This window comes from Clupea harengus, chromosome 11 (assembly GCF_900700415.2).
Source record: "Clupea harengus chromosome 11, Ch_v2.0.2, whole genome shotgun sequence".
NCBI lineage: Eukaryota > Metazoa > Chordata > Actinopteri > Clupeiformes > Clupeidae > Clupea > Clupea harengus.
Window position 1 is genome coordinate 22432388 of NC_045162.1, and position 20818 is coordinate 22453205.

A 20818-nucleotide genomic window follows, 5' to 3' on the forward strand; every position below is an offset into this window, starting at 1 on the left:
ATACTTACACTGACGGTTTCAAAAAAGTATTGATTTTCTTTTAGAAATATATTTCTTGTCTTAAAAACAAACGTTTGTTGTTGAGAAATAGGGATAATCAGATGTCTATTATTACATCTAACCCTCCTTTGGTAGCCCACTACACCAGTAGGCTATAGGAAAAGTTTATTCATGTTAAAAGTCTATGTAGTTTTGCATGATGTCCAAATCAATAGCCATAGGCCTTTCTGGAAAGAAAGTTGTCATACTGGTTCATCTACTTTGGCACAGGCACCAAAGTTCTCAGAAGAAGCAAAGAGCAAAGTCGGAAGCAGGTTACTGTTTGCACGACAGATGGAAATTACTTGCCCAATGATTGGATTGTGTATTCTGTTTATTACATCAAATTAGAACGTCTCTGCCCTTCTCACCCTATCTGTCTCCAGAGAAGTGACGTTTCCAATCCCGCTAACAACTTTACGGAGCCATATTGTTATTGCCCGCAAAGTGCCCTAGTAAGCTGCCGCCTTGCGACTGACAGAGGCAAAGTTGAAAGGGTGACAAATCTGGAATTTCTTCTGGGAGCTACAGGTCACTCCAACTTTACTGGCATACGTTTTCTTTTCGAGGTACGTATTTTTCCATTTATAATGCCACGATTCCGTTTATTTGTCTGGGTTTACTTTCCTATATTACTCAGCCATTTGTTAGCTAGCGTTAGCCTGCTAATATGGACTTGGAACTTGGAAATGGGCTCATACGTTCTGCTAATGTTAGCTTCACTTGGGATACAGTCGGGGGTTAATATTAGCCAAGTAAATTGTCTTGGCAAAGAAGCTCGTCCATCTGAAATTAACTTAATTTTGCGTGTGTTGCCGATATAAAACATAAGGGGTGTACTCTTTTATTCATCGGTTGGAATCCCGTTTAGCTGTTAAAAACTCTGGACCGTTTGTAAACTACCAGCTAGCTAGTGCTAGCTAACTTATGCATTATTGAAACGGCTAGCCTGTCAGTGAGCATTGTAGGTTAAGTTGCATTTATCCTGCAGCTAGCTGTCCGTATTCGCTGTTTTGTTAACCAGTTATAAGGAGAAGTAATGTGTACAACTTTCAAGCGAATTTATAGTTGGAAGCATAACTAAGTGTTAATGTAAAGTAGGATAACTTATGCGGCTAGTGACGTTGAGGAGGAGCGTATTGCTTCTTAACTATACATCGTCAGTTATGCTGGCTATTGTAAACAACCAGGACAGGGTATCTGGACGTTGGAGGCGACCAGTAACGATTGCGTTTTGAAGTTAGCAGCAGTGGTAGCACCATACAATTAAAAGAACACCGCAGACAAATATAAGCCTTGGGCAGCTGACGTTTCTACTGGAGTTTGGGTCACTTACTTAACTGTAGGCTATAACGCGTGACGCTATTGACACTAAATTATTCGGGCATGTGTAATATGGTGTTCTAAAAGTTATTTGCCACCACTATCATAAAACCAACAGTTTCACCCACAATTAACAAAGTCAATTCATGCATGATTGTCTAAATTATAACGTTACACGGTGGTCAGCAGCTGATTAGTAAAAGTTCACAGCGTTATATATGCACGGATACACTATTATGTATTTGTTCCCACCGTCTAAATTAATTCGTTAAAACGGAGAAAGCACGAAATCATGGCACAGACTTAACCTTTCCATAATGTGTTTGTTATTTTGACCCAAAGGCTTTCATCACATCTCGCACTTCCTTAACCCGTTTTATCCTGAATTTTCCAGACATGAAAATATCTAAATCACGTGTCATTAGTAACCCTTTGAAATAATCAAAGTTTCATGGAAAATTAGGGGTTTGTAAGTGTGTTTTATGGGCAGTCACAAGTGTGACCGGTGAGGTAATGTGATGATGTGACAACATATTTCTCTTAGATGCAGTCATCAAAATTCTTACACATGGCATCCCAGTCATTAACACATTTAAAACTCAGTCGCCAGCATTGCCACTAGAATGCTTTATCACATTCTAGTGTGACTGATAATGTTCCTGTCATCTGTTTGCATAATAAGTTCAGCATATGCATTCAACAGCCTGGCTGGCAAATAGCCTGTATCCCCTTCATAGTCCATATCTGACCCATCGTTATTAGTCACTGAGGACATCTTTCTCATTTTGAGAGATAACTGCGATGTTCCCTACCTTGTCTGGGCGTTAACCTAGATCCAATGCATCAAGAACTTGACTCAAAGTGAAACTAAAAGAAAGAACAGAGTAGAATGTCAGGTAGAACAAGAGCTATGCGTACGCATGTGTATACCTGCATGTATTTCATCGAGACCCTTTTTATTATTTCAGTGTCTGCTGGAAATGCATTGATACATCATTCATTAACATTTTTAGAGCCTCATAACTGAAAATATTTTTGTAGGATTGAACAAGTTAATTGTGCTGCTTCCAGAGGAAGAGAGATTCATAAGTTGTTAGTGTCGTGTCAGAAACTCACATGCGCTGGTGTGATTCATGGGACGGACCTGCCTGACTTGTCGGTCTTTACCCATGCTGTGGACTTGGTAAGGGCTGTTTGTTTCGGTGTGGGCCATGGCAACACATTTGACAGAACAGGCCTATAGCCTACTTGGGAAATTTCATGGTAAGTAGGAGACGGTCAATTTGTTATTAGTCCGACTGAGAAAGCAGGTTTTTTTTTTTACAGTTTTGGGATGTAACAGTACTGCTATCAATACATATTGCAAGAAGGTCTGCAACATTTTCCACCCTGAATTTTCTTTCATCATGGGCTAAAGTTGTTCAACAATATGCCTGCATAAAGCTAGTTCATTAGACATCTTAAGCCAATACAGTGGGCACTGATTTTCTCTGAGTTTTTACTTCTTTATCTATGAAGGTAAATGATGATAGACATCCAGCTTACCTAGGGGAAGACTGTTGGATCATTAGCTCATGGTTGGAAAAGCCCTGTCTTTCCTTCATCAGTGATGTCAGCTTTTATTAGTTAAAGGACCAATATGTAATATATTTACTGCTCCCTCTGACAACAATGCGACAGCCAGTATGTTCTCCTTTGAGATTTCTGTTTCGGAGAGGAACGTCCATTTGTGTTTTTTGCCATTTCTGCAGTACCATTTCAACACCTGGGGTTGCCAGATATGAAACAAATTGGCCGTCATGCTAACACACGCTAACACACGCTAACATGAACTACTATCAGTCACAATGGAGGAGCAGAAGGCCCAGGGCTGTTTACTACCTCGGCAACTCGCATGAGCTTTGAGTCTGGGGAGGAAGGGGCGGAGGCAGACAATTCTCTCCAATATTTTGAATTTGTACTACAGGACCCATTTTAAACGCTTGTTGCTGATTCTGTATTTATTTAAAGAGCTTGATGAGTGCCTTTTCTGATTGGTTGCTCACCTTCCTTAAGAGGAGCACCCATGCAGAACACCATGAGCTAAATGCTATCCAGAGGGTATTGGGCTCTGCTTCCACTTTTGTGTGGAAGAAGTGCAGTGCAAATGTGTTCAGCTTTGTGCACAGCGCCTGTCGTCTCAGGGAGCGGTGGGCTAGGGCTGTGGAGAATGTGTTCAACACATGTATGAATGAGAGAAACAGATGCTGTCACTCTGAGCTGCCTCCTGTATGTTTCTCTCTCTTTCTCTCTCTCTCTCTGGCATCACTTGAGCAGCTTTGAGGTCTTTTTAAAGTCCGACCCTAGAACCTGGAAAATGTTTGAGGGTCTTTTGTCTATGTGTCTCAGGCATCTGGTCTTGCTAAAATTTTAATGTAGGCTGGATCGTTTTTATGAGTTTCCAGCTGTTCCATTGATACTGTTTATTTCAGTATAGTCTCTGTTATTTTTAAGCTGCATTGCAGTGTAGAGTTTTGAACTCCATCTTAAGTCTGAGTAGTGAGAAAAGTTTCTCCTTCGGCGTGGTGGTGTAAAGGTGATGATACACGGGGCAGCTTTTTGAGCAGTGTTGCCTGGCAATTGCGTGACCAGTTCCTTGTGTTCTGATTGGGTAATCGGGACAATTTGCATACTAGTGATTTAAAGTCCAGATAAAAATATCAATGCCGAATATCAGTGGGAAAGTGCCCGAACAACATTGCTCAGGAACAATGCCCAATGATGATGCTCAAAAAACTCGCTTTGTGTATCATCACCTTAAGACAAAATATTTTCTCTGTACAGATATTTTGCCTGTACAGCTCAGTAACTATATCCACTTCGTATCAGATACTTTCTGTATGGCCAGATAATGTAGTTGACTGGAACAAGGCAGAGTAGCATACCAATTTGCCTAGCCCTCTGAACTTAGGCAGTCCGACAACCACTATAATTGCCCAAGCTGCTGCAAGACCTTTACACCCACCAAGGTTTCAGCACTTCCCGCTTCTCAAGAATGGAAATAGCTGAGCCGAGAAATGTGTTGACTTTGCAATTGCTAGAGGCACAAGGAACATAAGCTTGGACCATTAGCATCAGCAAAAAACAGGGGAGGTAATAGTGGCTAGTTTGGGTGGACTGCTTATTCCATGTGCCCTGTCATTCAGTGCAGGCGTAAACAAGGGGGTTTCTAAACTTAATTACTCAACCATGACAGTATTTCGACATGGGTTATAATGAATGAATGAATGACTAGCCAGTAGTACTGAAATTGAACTCTTGGTGCCAAGGTGAGTTATGCAATGATAACAGGGTAATTAACCGTGGCTAAAACGGCTATTATCTGGGCTAAGGCTTGACTGACAAGAGTTTACTGATTATTACAGGTGGACAAAGGGAAAAAAAAGAAAGTGAAGAAAGAAAACATTTTGATCTGACATACATCAGTGGTTTATTCTGCAATTAAAGTGTCAATTCGGAGATGAGCCCTGTTCCTGAAATGAAAACTCTTAAAAGCTGCTGAATAGCGTTGTCCATTTTGAGAAGCTGGTGTGTTCCATGTCTGAAACTGGGCAGGAGTGTGACACATGCAAAAGAGGTACACTGTAATTGAAGACCAGGGAATTTCCCACATCTGTGTCTCGGTAGCCACCCAAGGTTGCACATCAAGACATCAAATGTTCCATGGACCCACACAACCAAGCCACATGGCAGGCATTTTAAAGCTGGGGTTCATTTTCCTGTGTCGTGGACTTCTTTTAAGTGAAGCTGCTTCAGTGTGTGAGTGGGGAAATAGTTGATTAGTTGTGAGTCACTTAAAAGCCTGTAACCACTGGTGCCTTTGGTGACAACCCACAATGGAACAGCCATTAATGGGATTTGCCCAACTGTGCCCCCATTAGTCGGATGATATGATTGGGTGAGAGGGTAATGGTGAAGGTCCAGGCAGGTCTCTTCTGTATAGTGGGTGCATGATCTTACTTAATGTTATTGTAATGGTTAGACTTGGTCTTCGATGATGAGCACTGAACTTTTTCCAGCTGTCCTTGAGTCTTTTGGATGAATGCCTTGAGTTTAAAAGACAGGGAAATCCTAGGGCCTGTCTGTGTAGTCTAGCTGTAATTCAAAAAGTACTATCTCTGTTGTTTGAGAATCTTCATGTTGCATACTTACTGAGAGCAAAGGCAAAGTCAGGCTGTGGGTTCGATCTTATTCTCCACCGCCTATTATTATTGCTTCAAGGCCTGATGGGCAAGGCAAGAAAAAGAAGAAATGAGATCTGCCCTTGATAGAATTTAAGCAGACGGGGTGACACTCACAGGAGATGTTGGGGAAATAGGAAGCTGTCACTGTTAATTATTATCCCTTTACTGAGAGCAGTCAACTGGCAGCTCTTCAAGATTGAAGGCACCTGAGAGTAGCGTTTGACCTCATTCCAGAACTCGCCGTATAAAGTCCTGTTTACAGTGCCTGTGGCATTCATAGGACCTACATACCTATGGTATTAAGGTTCAGGGTTGACTACTGTAGCAAACACTTGTTGCACACTCATGTCAGGTGTTGGCAGCTTGATGTTTACAGTGTGCGAGTCTGTGAGATCCTGTCCTCTGTGCTGTCTATGAGCTCTGAGCTGTTTACGTATCTGAGATAATCTGCGTCTGTTTCTCACTGAGATGTATTTAGGACCCGTGACCTAGCCCAGCATGATCGCCTTTGTGTGATGGCTTTGTGCTTGCTGAGAGTACATGCGCTACACTAAGAAAGACAGAGCTCGTAGACACAGACACAGACACAGACCCTGACGTCTGGAGGAAGCCTGAGAAAGCGCCCGCTGGAATCTAGAGGTAAGGTGTCCACTGAGCAGTCTCAAGACACTTAAATAATTGTTAGCCACTGAAAACATAGGAAGAAGAAGATGGTAAGACCTGTAATTGTATCAACAGATGATAAATGGATAACTAGAGATTTATAGAATGTTTCTTTCGATTTGGAGCACATTCACATTCAAAGGTCATGATGGTTTACAGGAAAAGGTGTAGGATATCATGTGATAAAGTTCTACTTACTCGGTACCCACTTGCTGTTCTTGGTTCTGACTGAGGCAAAGGTACCTCATCACCTTTGTCTACAGGATCTTTGGCTTGGAGGTGAATATAAGTGACTATATTCTGAACTCACAAACACTTTCACTATCTAAGGTGCTGGGGCTCATTTGTCTGTAGAATGGGGGAGACTGCCGCTGATGTACGCCAACCTCAAACACAGGATATAAATAATCTTCACTTTAGAACCTGAAAATATGCACATGGGCTTCCTTTCTATGAATCTGCACGGCGGTGTGAAGTGCCCTTCTTCCTCTGTCTGCCCGCTTCTATTTACAGCCACATCTCTGTCACCCAAGAGCGCTATTTCTTCTTGTTTTATTTGGTTTGTCAAATATTTATAGCCGCATTATAGTTTTGTTCGTGAAAGGGTCATAAAATATGTCTGTTTGCTTTAAAAGTTATATAAAAAAAAAAACAGCATGGAGAAACAGCTTGTTACCAAGACATAGCAAGCATTCCTTGAAGGCTTTTATGGGATTAGCACTGTTTGAGGTAGTTGTTTATTAAAAGGCATTTGAGGATCATATCACGTGGTAATGTGTGACCCAGGCAATTTGCAAATCCATTGGGAATGGCTATGCTATGGTGCACCAGCTCAGATGATTTTTTTTTTTTACAGCCGTCTGTGCCTCGGTGGAGAATAAGAAGAACATCACACATGTGTTTGTACATCACAGGGGCCGCTTTTGAAAAGAAATATGGCCCGTTGATTTAATGAAGTTAGATACGGGTGGATTCTCATTCTGGAGTGGTTTTAGTGTTTAACTAGGTTCTTAGGCATGTTTTCAGTGTAAAATGTCTGTGACCACAATGTGTCTTGTTGGTCACAAATGTCTGGGTTTCCAAACGATAACATCTAGAGATATCATCTGCATGAACTGGGTTAAAGGAATGAGAAGTGCACATGATGACCTGGGCGTCCCTCTCTGTCGCGTTTTGCAGATATTATGATTTCAAACAAAACTTTCGTCAAGCTAGAACTACTGTGATATTTTTGGAAAATATTGTGATATTGATTGCAGCAGTACTGCCCATCTCCAAATAACCAATTGCCCAACCCTTATGCTCTAGTTCTGACAATTGATGCAGCATTCCCCATCATGCCCCTGACCAGTTTTTTAAACAAACAACTAGATGCGAGCTTGTTGTTGGTCTCCGGTTTGAAGTGTCCTTTTTCTTTTCACTTTGTGAAATGATCATGTGCTCATGCAGTTCATCTTCCGAGGGATCACGCTGTCTTGGCCACACAGCTAAGGACACTGAGGCCGATGGGCCGCATCAATAACCCATGAGTGTAGCTGATTCCGATCAGCCCAGCTCCCTTGCCACACTGTCACAGTAAGCCCCAGAGCTCTGCTTTGGATGTCAGACAGGTTACACTGGACCCTCTCTTCCTCATAAACACCTCCTGCATTTCTCCCTGTGAGACATTCTGAGACAAACTCACTCGCGCACACACACACACACACACACACACACAGACACACACACACACACACACACACACACACTTCCATTTTTATACATAGCCTACCTCACAGCTCGACCCCACAGCCCAACCAATGCCTGATTTCACATGCTTGCCTGCACTCAAACGCAAACTTTTTACGCACACAAATGCATGCTGTTTTCCCTCATAACCGCACCCTCACAATCTCTTGCCATCAGTCACCACACTGTACCATGGATGTATTCGTAAATTCAATCTGCCGCTCTGAGAGCGGAATGATGCTCTCCAGTTCGAAAGAAACAGTGTTCCATCTCTTTTACGAAATAACGAATGTTTTGTTGAAGATCAAAGTTGATGTAACACATACAGCTGTGTTGAAATTGGGTTCCTGTTTAATTCAACAGCTTGAGGACAGTGAGGATGAATACTATATAAGCGATTATGTTAAATGACTAATTATCGTCTGTAATTCGCCAATAAGTCCGCAGCTGTCAAACTTTTCCAAAACACCCTCTGTCTGTTTTTTTTCTAATTAGACTGCGTCACATTCTGCCACTCCGTCTCTTCAGCTGGAGTGCCCACGGTGTGCTCTGAACGCTCTGAGAGTGTGACACTCCAAAAAACCGATTGACAGTTCCAACAACATTCCCAATTTACGAACCGTTTCAAAGTGCCAGAGTATGCTCGGAACGCTCAGAGTGGCAGTTTCCGAACACTCCCCATGTCAAGAGAGCAGTGTGTGCCTAAGCAGAAATGAGCAGAGGCATGAAGAAGGCGCTAGGGCAGGCTGAGGTGCTTCAGTGCCCCAGGTGCTTCAGTGAAGAGGAAATGAGTGGTGAGGTGCCAGTGATCAAACAGTTAGGCTCTGCATGCATGCGTCATCTAATGGATGTTTTTTAAAACGTGTCTGCATGTAATATGAATGACACTGATGGCGAGAGAGAGCGGAGCACATGTGTGGGGTGAAAAGCCTGAGTGTGACGATGGTTGACAGGCCGAGTTGTTTTAGAAGTACACTGCGAGGCGTCCTCCTCCCCTCCCGAGACGCTCCCGTCCCGAGCCATTGTGTGAAGTGTGGGGCCCACGTGTGCCGCCGAACCCAGATTCAGTGTCAGCAGTCAGGGAAGGATCTGGTGTCTGGGCTCCTCACAGCACAGCTGCTGCTCCTGCACAGCGCAACTGTCTCTCGCAGTGTGTGTGTGTGTGTGTGTGTGTGTGTGTGGGTGTGTAAGAGGGAGAGAGAGAGTATATTTCTGTCCCACACCTGCTGCTTGCACACCACCTGCTCTGTTGGATAACCCAATAACCCAAATCCATCCCATATACATGACGGCATGTAAACAATGCTGGGCTCAACAGGTGTGTCTGTGTGTGTGTGTGTTTGTGAGAGAGAGAGAGAAAGAGAGATACATGGTGGGTGCATGGGCGAAGGTTGGCACGTCAGCCTTCCTTTAGTTTTTAGCTATTATAGCTGGTGTACCAACCCTTGTGGTGGACTCCACAGATTATGAAGCCATGTTTCCTGCTGATGGAGATGAGCTGGCCAGATGTGTGTCATTGTTTCTTGTCATAGTGCGCCAGAGTCCTTTGAAGGGAGTGGTACTCTCAGCATAATTTCATGCCACTGGATCAGCTGCTTATGAGGTCTTTATCTGAAAGTGTGCGTGTGCGTGTGCGTGTGCGTGTGCGTGTGTGTGTGTGTGTGTGTGTGTGTGTGTGGGAGGGAGAAACATGCAGGGGAAATTGTCATAAAGGGGCATAGTTCCTATTTGTGCTTCTGCACCTGCTGTGTGATTGCAACCCCTGCAGTAACTGTGTGAGAGGATCGCAAGTCAGACTGTATGGTGCCTGTATCTAGTGTCTAGTCACGCTAGGAGGGGTCATCTAGCTATGAGATCAGCTCACTGGGTGTGTTTGTGTGTGCGTGACAGTTAGTGTTGAGGGAAATGGATAGTGATTGGCTCATCTTCAGCCGCACTGTATCACCGCACTGTAAGGGAATGACTCGGGGTAAGCACTATGTGACGTAGAAATGGAGGACCAAGAAATTTAGCAGTTGATGAATTGCAGAAAAACAGGAAATCTACTCCCTGGCTTTGCTCTGGGTCAGCAAGATATTTATATTCTTCATGCATTTTTTTACATTTTTTTTTATTGTTTTTTTTTTTTTTAGAGGATGCCTCCTTGAGTGTGTAAAGATATGTGTAGGAGAAGGGGGTTGGGATGCCAGATCTGTGCACTACTCCCAGTTTAGCCCTGGTAGCTCCAGCATTCCAGGTCACAATGGGCTGGTAGTCATAAGCACATCACACTGACCTGTTGACTCATCCGCGGGAGTTTGAAATGATGAAGAGTGGCACATGTCCTCTCCTCCCCCCTCTCTATTGTATTATCTCGGCTGACAGAATCGGAGCAGCGGTTGGCCCCAGGGGGACCCTGTCACATCCAGCAGAACGCCTGGCCTCTGGCTCTGCTTCCTCCGGTGCCGACCCGATCTGTTCACCCAATGCACTTGTTTTGTTCTCTGAGTGCGCCCTGGAGAAAAGAGTAAAAAAACAAACAAACAAAAAGTGCCTCTGGTTTCCCATCAGTCCATCTGAATGCGTGCTTACGCAACGGTGGCACCATGTGGGATCAGATCAGGCAGTGGACTGGCCAGCTGTGCTGAGAAAGGCCCTCGGCATTGGCCTCTCCATCAGCCTCTGCGCGGTCCTGGCTGACAGTCGTTTGAGTCGGCCTCCTCCTCCCTCTAAGCAGGCCTGTCGACTTCCGCCCGACAAGCGAGCAGTGTGTGAATGAGTCATCTGGAACGTGTCCCATCTTGTAATGTGAAGGCGCCTTAGAAACCCTGGATGGATGGAGAGGCGAAACGGAGCGCCTTCCGAGGCTTTATGTAATGTCTGTCTTTCACACTCTGGGCCCTAATTTCATAGAGCAATGAGCACCGTCAATGGGCTTCATGCAACATTAGCATTTTTGCACGTTCCGGTTTAAAAAAAGAAAAGCCCTATGAGAGAATGAAGGGTATTGATATGATGACTACAAATTAACTCACCAAACCGTTTACTAAGTTTTCAACTGCCATTGTTTCACTCACACCTTATTTTCACATATTTTGTGAAAACCCATTCATTCCATTCAAATCCATTTTCCATAGGGATTATTTCTTTTGAACCAGGAAGTGTTAAAAAGCCAAGTATCCGTCCAAGCATCTGAAATGCTTTTTTAACAGGCCAAATGTCACTCAATCATAGACCTGGTGCTTAATAACGCAATATCCAATTGCTGTTGCCGCTGAGTTGTTGCTATAATGTATGTGCGTAGCGGACAGCCATTGTCTCACAGCCACCCGTCCAAAGGCGCAACGCCCTGGAAGGCTGCAGGAACACCTGAACTCGCTAAAATGAAAGTTGTGTGTAGAGCCAGGATATCCCGACTTGGATGTCCCAACCATGAAGGCCAGGGGATCCTGGAAGGATCCAGTGGCGTAAAAGTCCAGCACTTCAGTTGGAGGGGGACTCGTACGTCTGTGGTGTTCCTCAGGGCGGGACGAGTTAAATGGCAGTTGCAATTAAGAGCCTTTTGGGGGATAGGCGGTAATATCTCTGGCAATCCTGCTCTGTGAGGTTCATGAACGAGCAGCACAAGCGAGCCACCCTCTCCCTATACCTGCGTCTTGCTCAAATGTATTCCATGACCTGTTGACATGGACATTCAGGTCAATAATACCCCACATGGAAAAAATGGTTAATTTAAAAGTTTTTGCCTTACTTTTGTTGCACAGGTTGCTGCAAACATTTTCACGAGGCCATTTTGATTTGCCTACCAGTGGAATATGGCGATTTTATTCACTTAAACCAATAGGACTTTCGAGTCTTGCTTATTAGAAATATTTTTTCATATCTGTGCTTCAGTTAATTGGGACTTCCATTCCATAGATAATATACAGTACAACTGCATGTGTAGACAGTATACAGTTGTAGCAAACTGCTCTGCAGAGCAACATGTGTGGGTCTTCAGAATAAGTCAACTGATTACATGGAATCACGGTGATTGCAAGCAGGACCACAGACAACAGATGCAGCGTCTCAACAGAGAACAACAGACTCAATGCAGGGTGCGGAGAGGAGTGGGTGTGTGTATGTGTGTGTTTGTTCATTCCTGCCCTGCCCGCCCTGGCAAGCCTCGTCTTCTCATCTGAATTGCTTGAGGGGTTCTCCTCCCTGTAGCCAAAAGTTAAGCAGAGCTCTTAGTGAGCTTCACACTCACACCAAATGAAGAGGAGGAATTGGAGATTTGAAACTGATGTGGCACTAACTGCTGAGAGTCTCTCACGCTGAGGATTGGCTCTCTCTGTGTGCTTATAATGTCAATAGGAAGGTGGGTACTGCCTGTGTTGGAGTCCAGCTGCACTCCAATGTGTTGGAACTGTAGGAACATAAATCTCCCTTTCCCTTGTAGGCGGTTTTCAACATTATTGATCCCATGTAAACTGTGAGAAACCATGTGTTATGAATGCTTACTTACTAGTTGCACACTATACACTGGGATTGACGTGGTGGTTGTTTACTTTAGAACTGAATCCCTTCCGGAATTTCACAAATTGGTTTTGCAAGATTCGCTGCTACCTACATCTGTAGCCCTAAGCCTTACTAGCTAGCTTATTAGAGGAAAAATGATTTAGCCATACATTTTCTATTTGTGTAGGCAGTGTATGGTGCCTTAATTCTTCCATGAATTTTTGTGTAAATGCACAAATCCACGGGAGGCTCATTGAGCTGCATATATGGACTTAATTATCTGTAATTATCAATGTTTATCTGGGCTGCACGCCTCAGTTTATCTGCTATCATCACACAGCTGTGTGTGTAGCAGCGTAGCGTAGCCTCGTGCCGCAACCCACCCCTCCCGAACCCCTCCAACCAATTCCAGTTGTCCTCCACCCCACAACACACGGAGGCCAAGGATCCCACGTGACGGCCATCACCGTGCCATGTCCTGGCTGTCCGCTGCGCCGAGTGTTTGTGTTTAGGGGACGGCGAAGGCTGAAAGCTGGCCAGCCAAAGGGGTTTCTTATAGCGGATAACCATGTGATCCCTACGCAAGGGGAATGAGATGGCTCGGCCCTGCCCCGCCCCAGTGTTATCTCTTCAGCTAATTAGGCCAATTAGCAGCGCGGCCACTGATGGAAGAGACACCGCGATGCGTGGCCTCAGTGACATGGCGTGCTGACAGAGGGAGAGCCAGCATGTAGCCTCCAGTAGAAAGCAAGAGAGCACGTGTGTGTGCATGCCTATGCAGCCACAGTTTGTATGTGTGAGTGTTCAGAATGTGTGTGTGTGTGTGTGTGTGTGTGTGTGTGTTGATGTGTGTGTGTGTGTGTGTGTGTGTGTGTGTGTGTTGATGTGTCAAGTAGAGGGTATGCAAGTATACTTTGACTGAATGCCTGTGTGAGTGTGCTGATCTGGATATGAAACAGAATATATGATATGAAACAGAATATATGATGGCAGATGTAAAGCAGTGTTGCTGGGGCCAGTGACACTCCACTTGCCTAGTGCGCACAAGGTTGTGCTTGTTCTACAGACAGGTACATGCCACAGCACAAGTGTGATTAATCTAGGGTAGGACGCATGTCACACATGTCAAAGACACTCCATGACAGATCCTCTTCAGCAGAGGAGTCCTCTCCCATGGTGGGAGGTCGAGCCATTTGGATGAGTGCCCGGGTCTCCAGCCCTGCCCTGTTCAGAGGCATTTATCAGCACTGTGCCAGCTGAAAATGAGATCAGATTTGCGTCCCTCATTATGCTCCCTCTGTGTTTCCCTCCATCCTCAGGCTTTCCACCGCTGTCTCTTTCTTTCTCTCTCTCTCTCTCTCTCTCTTTCTCTCTTTCTCTCTCTGTCTCTCTCTCTCTCTCATTTGTTCCCTTATATGGACTCTTCCTCTCTTTCTCTCACACACTTTCTGACTCTCTATGTCTGATGTCCTGCCACATCCTCTCTCCATCTCATCCCCGCCATTTACTATGAGCCCCAGTTATTACCCAGCCTGTGATGATGGGACTGGGGAGGGAGGGGGGGGGAGAGAGAGAGAGCACCAGCCCTCTTTTTTATTATTATTTTCACTGTGTTCGAAGAGGGGTGAGCAAATTTGGTATGGAGGTCATCTGGGCTTTGAGGGTTGGCTGTGGGTAACCTCAGCAGGACTCAGACTGAAGGGCTGCTTGAGAACCTCACAGAACTCTGAGATGTGACTGATGTGGGTGGGGGTGATGTGGGTGGGGAATGCATTCTGATGTTTGGCACCCTCACCAGCTCATTCACGTACAGGCCTCCGCATTCAGACATTCATTTTATTTCATTTCATCTAGGCTCCCCAGCAGATAGTGCTGGTTATTTATGACAGGGACTACTGCTGCTGCTGCTGCTGCTGCTGCTGTGTGGAGATCCATAAGGGTTGCTTGAGGAAGAGTGCTGTGCACGTCCTCCACTGAGCCTCCACGATCTCCTTCTCCCTACTCAATTTCGGCCTGCGCTGGATGTCATTTTTGGCTCTTTGTGGAACCGCATACACAGGCTGTTCATGTTTGTGCCCCAGCCTGCTCACAGATGCTAATCAAGAGATGCCTGTCTGAGAGGTGGATGACTGAGAGGAGAGGAGTGGAGGTGGGGGGGGGGGGGGGGGCAGCGATAAATATCTTGCGGTTTCACCGATCTGACCTTACAAAATGTCAAGATGAACAACAGGAAGAGAGCTCTTTTCACACCTGTTTGATAAAACCGTTTTCAGGACATCACTAGGGAGCCAAGTTTGTGTGTGTGTTTGTGTTTGTAGACGCTGATGCGGTGTGGTGTGGAATGCACATTTCCATTTTTTGGAAATTTCATTCAGGGAGGGTTGCCTACTAATTTCACACGGCCTCTATCTCTGGCAAACTGATTGCATTTGTTTCTAAAGCAAGAGATATTGCATACAAATTGATCTGTTTCTTATTGCACAGAAAAATAAAATGGCCTTTGCTGTCGTAACAATCATTTTGCCTTTCCATTTAAGCAGGCCATTACTACTCTACTGATTGCAGGGAAAGAGAATAATAACAAAAAGAGGAGAAAAAAACAGAAAGAGAAGATAAACAGAAAGTATTCATACACATACTTTTGCTGTCAAACAGACCTGGGCTCATTGCTCGACCGAAAACATACGGGCTATTGTTAGACTTAACGTCTCGGAAAGGATAGACTTAAATGAAACTAAAATAAGATTAACACCACCAAGCGTCACTGCCCTCATTTCAACGCGACTTCAGTGTCTTAAGCGTCATACATGTTGGTCAGAGGTTCCTCCTCTGTGAAGAAGTCAAACTGGTTAACAGGTGTCTCACTGCCTTCATTTTGAGCGCTAATTGAATCGTTCGGACATTCCATTAATGTTAATACATAGAAAGTACAGTGATTAGAAAATGTCTCGTGCAAATGAGCCTTGTTCTCCGGGTGACCTTTTATGGTGTGGAGCCTTGTTGGGCGTCTTGCCAAACAGAAGCTGACCGCGGTAGTTTTCTTATCTCAGACAATACACTTGTGGTGTCCCTGTATTTGTTCAGTTCTCTAAAACGACACGTTAACATGAACTTTCTCAGGCAGCATTATGAAACTAATTGTGGTTTTAGTACTCTTTTTATGGGAATAGTTTATTGCATACAGATATTTGCAAAGTTTGCAATGTCAGATCTTTTTCAGTCCATAAAGCCCAGGAGGGAACACTCAGTGAAGTACAAATACTGAGGCTGCTGTGTCTGGAGAATAACGCCTGTTTCTTCTTTCTCTCCATCCCCCTTTCCAGGTAAAGGAAAGATGGTGGACCGGCTGGCGAACAGCGAGGCCAACAACAAGCGCATTGGCGTTGTGGAGGGCTGCTTCGGCACGGCGGGTCAGCCGCTGGCCATCCCAGGCCGCGTGCTCATCGGCGAGGGCGTGCTCACCAAGCTGTGCCGCAAGAAGCCCAAGGCTCGTCAGTTCTTCCTGTTCAACGACATCCTGGTGTACGGCAACATCGTCATCCAGAAGAAGAAGTACAACAAGCAGCACATCATCCCGCTGGAGAGCGTCACCATCGACACGGTGGCGGACGAGGGGGACTTGCGCAACGGCTGGCTCATCAAGACGCCCACCAAGTCCTTCGCCGTCTACGCCGCCACTGCCACCGAGAAGTCCGAGTGGATGAGCCACATCGGCAAGTGCGTGACCGACCTGCTGTCCAAGAGCGGCAAGGCGCCGAGCGGTGAGCACGCCGCCGTGTGGGTGCCCGACTCCGAGGCGACCATCTGCATGCGCTGCCTGAAGGTCAAGTTCACGCCGGTCAGCCGCAGGCACCACTGCCGCAAGTGCGGCTTCGTGGTGTGCGGCCCGTGCTCGGATAAGAAGTTCCTGCTGCCTAGCCAGTCGTCCAAGCCTGTGCGTGTGTGCGAGTTCTGCTACGAGCAGCTCTCCCTCGGCACAGGGCTGCACACAGGTCGGCCCGACCCGTACGGACGGTCGCCGGGCAACAACGTCTCAGATGACGACGACGAGGACGACAGCAGTGACTGAGAGACCTGACGAGATCTGGTCCCACTTTCACCTCTCAACTTTTGTCCCTCCCTACCTTCCAGTCCAGTCCAGTCCAGTCCAGCCCAGCCCAAAGCTTGGCTTTTAGGAACATTAACGTCCACTCTGAGCTTTTTGACTAAACTCTGTCCGCCCCACCTCACTATACCTTCACATTAGCACAACGCTTTTGCAACCCTCCCTCCTGCAGAACTGCTTTGGACTCCCACTCACTTGCTGCACGCTGTTTTACAATAAATGTCCAATTAACTGTTGAGGTCTCCCAGCCCTTAGGATGGCATCCTGGTGCTGATGGATTTGAGTAGGTGCATTCCACCGTGAAGATGAAACACTAGGTGAAGCCCCTGCTTCCTGCACGGCTTTCTCCGCACCCAAGGACCTCTCCAGCAGGCTGTGCCGTCTCTCACAGTCTCACTACAGGAGTGAGATGTCTCACAGTCTAACTAAAGGAGTGAGATGTCTCACGCTACCCTTTTCCCGCCCACGCTCTCCTCTCTCTCTCTCTCTCGCTCTCTCTGTGGGCTGGATCCAGCCTGTGGTTCCTTTCGTCCCCTCAGGCGTTTGCGTTTGCCTATCTGTTTCTCTACCTTTGGACTCTACATGGTGCGCGGCTACTGCTGCCTTCGCCGACGTTACTGCAGGGAAGAGCGTGTCGGCGGTGCTCAAGCACAAGCTGTAAATAATCTCTCGCTCTCTAGCTTTTTTTGGGGGTGTGATGGAATTGAGAAGGTGCACTCGTGTCTAGATTCATGTCAGAATCAGTATTTTTGTACCTTCTAACCTTCCTTTTTATATAACAGGAGATGCATTTGTTTTCCCCCTTTTGTCCCCAAGACACCGACTCAGTCAACAGACCTACCTGTTAGTATGCATCAAAGTGCATTCTAGTCCTGAATAGATAATGCCAGTTGAATGAATACTTGCTTAAGACAAATCAACGTGTCCCTTCGGAGACTGTGCTAGCTCTTAAAAGTGTGTTTGTGGCTGTGGGTGTGTGCGTGTGCGTGTGCGTGTGCGTGTGCTTACTTTATGCAGGTTCCCAAAATGAAGCCTATCAAAGGCCTTACCGCCACTGTGCCTTCTGACATGTAAACCCGCTAGGGGAGCAAGTGTTTCTTCTCATGTTTCAGGGAAAGTCCAGTGAAAATAGCAAAAGCAAAAGCCATGTTTCAGTCCCAGAAGAATCCAGTCCATGGACCACAGCCCGACATGGGATGTTTGTTTGATTGTGTTTTGCGAACTCCTCTATGTTGCGGGTGTATATGATATGGATTTAGAGTTAGAGATTAGAGGTCTATATTGGATACCACAGTTTTATGGAAACACCTTGCCAGTTGTGTGTAGCTTCTAGAATCGGAAGAGGAAGGATGTCTTGAGACAGTGTTGAGTCTCTAGTGATAAAATGATGTCACATAGAGGAGAGCTACTGTACTCTGTTGCATCAGGCACCAACTGATGCATTAGAGCTTGCCCTAACTCTGCCCTCCAGCTCTGCCTTAAGGGACCTCTTACTCTAGAGGAAGTGGTCAGTGTCACTCCGATGTGAAAATCGTCCTCTTCCCTTCTCTCAGCCAACCCATGTGGAGTTGGTGTGTGTGTGTGTGTGTGTGTGTGTGCGGGTGGGCTTGTATGTGTGTACGTTTTCTGAGTGAAACCATGGTCTTTCCCGTGACTCTTCAAACAGGAATCGAGACATGCAAGCAGATGTTGTTTTTGAGGAAGCGGCACTGCAAAACCACAATACTGCATACTGAGTTGCATTGAAGTGGATGTCTGAATGCACTACTATTTTTGTACGCCCTCTCCAAATCTCATTTTCTTACATCACACCGAGCCATACTCCACCCCTGCCGCGTGACGTGTGACGCCACATTGCAGTGTCTGGGCCCAATATTACTTTACTCGCAAACCACAGGTGAATGTGAATCCAATACAGATGCTTCTAATGTCCTGAGAAAGGAACCGCAAATGTGTGTGCATGTCATTATCTACAAGAGAAAACTGACATTGAAAAGGGATTTTTTATTTTTTTTTCTTTAATGTTAAGAGCATTGACTGTTACTAGATCTAATATGCAATAAGATGTTTTGCATTAACACAAACTTGTTTGCTGTTTTCCCTGAAAACAATTCTTTCAGGTTATGCTTGTGCACACAAAACCTCACATGGTTCGTGAAACTAATCTATAAGAGTTTACGGAAATTAATCTCAACCTCGATCTCGCTGTCCTGTGTGTGAACTGCTTTTAATTTTAGTAATTGACTTCAGGTAATTGTGAAGTTTAGCGGTCACCTGTCCAAGGAATAGGAACAGACCAGAAGTGAAGCGAGGCTTAGACTAAATTTAGCTTTGTCTGATCATTTTTGCACCGGAAACCATCCATGCATTTCCAAGTCCAGTCTTTTTTTTTTTTCTTTTTCCTCCCTACTTTAAACCAAAATCTTACATTAATTCAGTCATTTGTTTAATGTTAGCTGTCTCAATCTTGCCAGTGTTGTAAATTTTGTACAGATACATTTTTTCTCTGATGTAGTTTTAAGTTCTGCCCTTTTGAACTGGCCCCAGATTCTGGAACAACTATAAAACCAGCACTTCGGTTCTCAAACTTGAACAAAGGACAGGTGCTTGGATCGAGGGACTCATGTCAACAAGCCTTTCAGAACACTGGAGGAAATGGCCTTAAGAGCTACCAAAGGGAAACTAGAGCAGGGACTAGAACCCATTGGACTCTCTGGACCAAAAGTCAAAAGGACGCCAGATAGAGCAGAGGCGGGATCTGCAATAACCAGAGCTGATGTGTTTTTGCACCCAGGCGGTGAGTAATAATGTTGTGGACAGAAGATCCAGTGAGGGAAATAATACATTTAAAAAAAAAACTTGAGTTGTAATATGAACTGAACAATATAATTTGTTTTTGTTTTTTTGGTTGTTTGGATTAGTTGGAGTGAACCATTTTATTGTAATTTAAAAAGAAAAATCCTTCTCTTTTGGGTGGTTTTCGCTCCTTGAATATGGTCTGTTCCTTTGTCACTTATCTGATTTTAAAAAACCTAATGAAAGGGCTTAAACCAGAATGTAATCAAGCATATCATTATTAGATACTAATTTTCTGAGGAAAAATACAGTGTATTATTACAGAAAGCTTTGACTCCTGTGTTTTATTTACAAGCTTAGGAGACCTCGAAGAGACCTGGAAATTACTTTTGGCAGGAGTCGGGATCCTGCCGGGAGGTTTCCTTCTGAGCACTTGTTGGTCTAAATATGTAACTTTGAAACATGTATTTCTTTAAACAGAAATATTCTTCTTCAAACAAAACTTGCACCTTAAATTCCAGGATTACATGAGTTTCTTAAAAAGACACAGACGTGTATTTCTTCAACCATATGGAGCCCATGGATTCGGAGCAAAGGGCATCAGTGTTCCTGGAGTTCCTGTTTGTCAAGGAGGTCATGCCCTGCCTCTCACCAGGCAGAGCGGTAACAATGTCAGCCGTGCATCCGGGATTAGTGTCACTGCGCAGGCTAATCCCCCATGCCTTCATCGCTCTCCCTGTCAGCTGTGAACCGCTCCACACGAGGTGGGTTGTAAATCCGATGACCAGTCGTCCTTTGGACTATTTTCGTTGCACAGGAACACCAACCAGGTTGTTATCGGATTTGTTTTCTTCTTTAAGCACTTTTCATGGAAGAATCGAAACCTATGGAACACACAGTGGCAGTCATATCATGAGATCCCCATGAGGTTTATAGGGTGTGTGTTTGGTAAGAATACAAAATGGTGTACGCCCAGCCTGTTCCGTGTAATGGGAGTTATTGAGTGGAAGCATGCCTGAAATGTCATTGCCTTGGGGTCAGGGGATCCTCGGATATCTAACCCTATCCTGATTTCGGCTGATATCTGTGTCTGCCCAGCATACACACTAAACCATTCATTCTCCTCAGGAGCAATTTATAGGGAATGTTGCAACATTAGCAGCCTGAAGCTAGCCGGTACCATTGTCCCATTCCGAGAGGTTTTGTAATGTGATGGTAACCCTTAACTGTAGTAGCTTTGTTCATGGATTTATTTGGGTCCTTGTTAAAATTCCTATACAAAGGAAGTCTTTCTTCATGGGGGAAAAAAACCCAACTATGCGGTAATACTGTTGTAGAATGAAAATATTAGATTTTTGGAAAAAATAATTTGGAATGTGCAGTGGTATTAACTGAATAGTAGGGTATTTATTTTTTTTATTTTAGTATCTAATTGATCTAAGACTTCTATACTGACATTAGC

At 45.0% G+C, this 20818-nt stretch overlaps 1 protein-coding gene across 3 annotated transcripts; it reads left to right on the top strand.

Moving 5' to 3' along the window:
* Positions 1–397: 397 nt before the first annotated feature.
* On the top strand, positions 398–19683 carry plekhf2 (pleckstrin homology domain containing, family F (with FYVE domain) member 2). Of its 3 annotated transcripts, none has more exons than XM_012833536.3 (2): positions 398–608; positions 15779–19683. In XM_012833536.3, exon 2 carries the CDS (start codon positions 15790–15792, stop codon positions 16522–16524), a length of 735 nt encoding a protein of 244 aa, XP_012688990.1. In that variant the 5' UTR covers positions 398–608; positions 15779–15789; the 3' UTR covers positions 16525–19683. The 3 variants fall into 3 exon arrangements, with proteins under 3 accessions (XP_012688990.1, XP_042565071.1, XP_031432136.1); XM_042709137.1 differs by lacking the exon at positions 398–608 and adding an exon at positions 849–2625; XM_031576276.2 differs by lacking the exon at positions 398–608 and adding an exon at positions 6168–6224.
* The last annotated feature ends 1135 nt before the right edge of the window (positions 19684–20818 follow it).

What these genes read in the sequence shown, in the direction of transcription:
- plekhf2 (XM_042709137.1), top strand. Translation starts at nt 2,574, where the DNA reads ATGGCAACACATTTGACAGAACAGGCCTATAGCCTACTTGGGAAATTT. An exon ending in CCTACTTGGGAAATTTCATG is followed by an intron (nt 2,626 to 15,778) that starts GTAAGTAGGAGA and finishes CCCCCTTTCCAG; the next exon opens with GTAAAGGAAAGATGGTGGAC.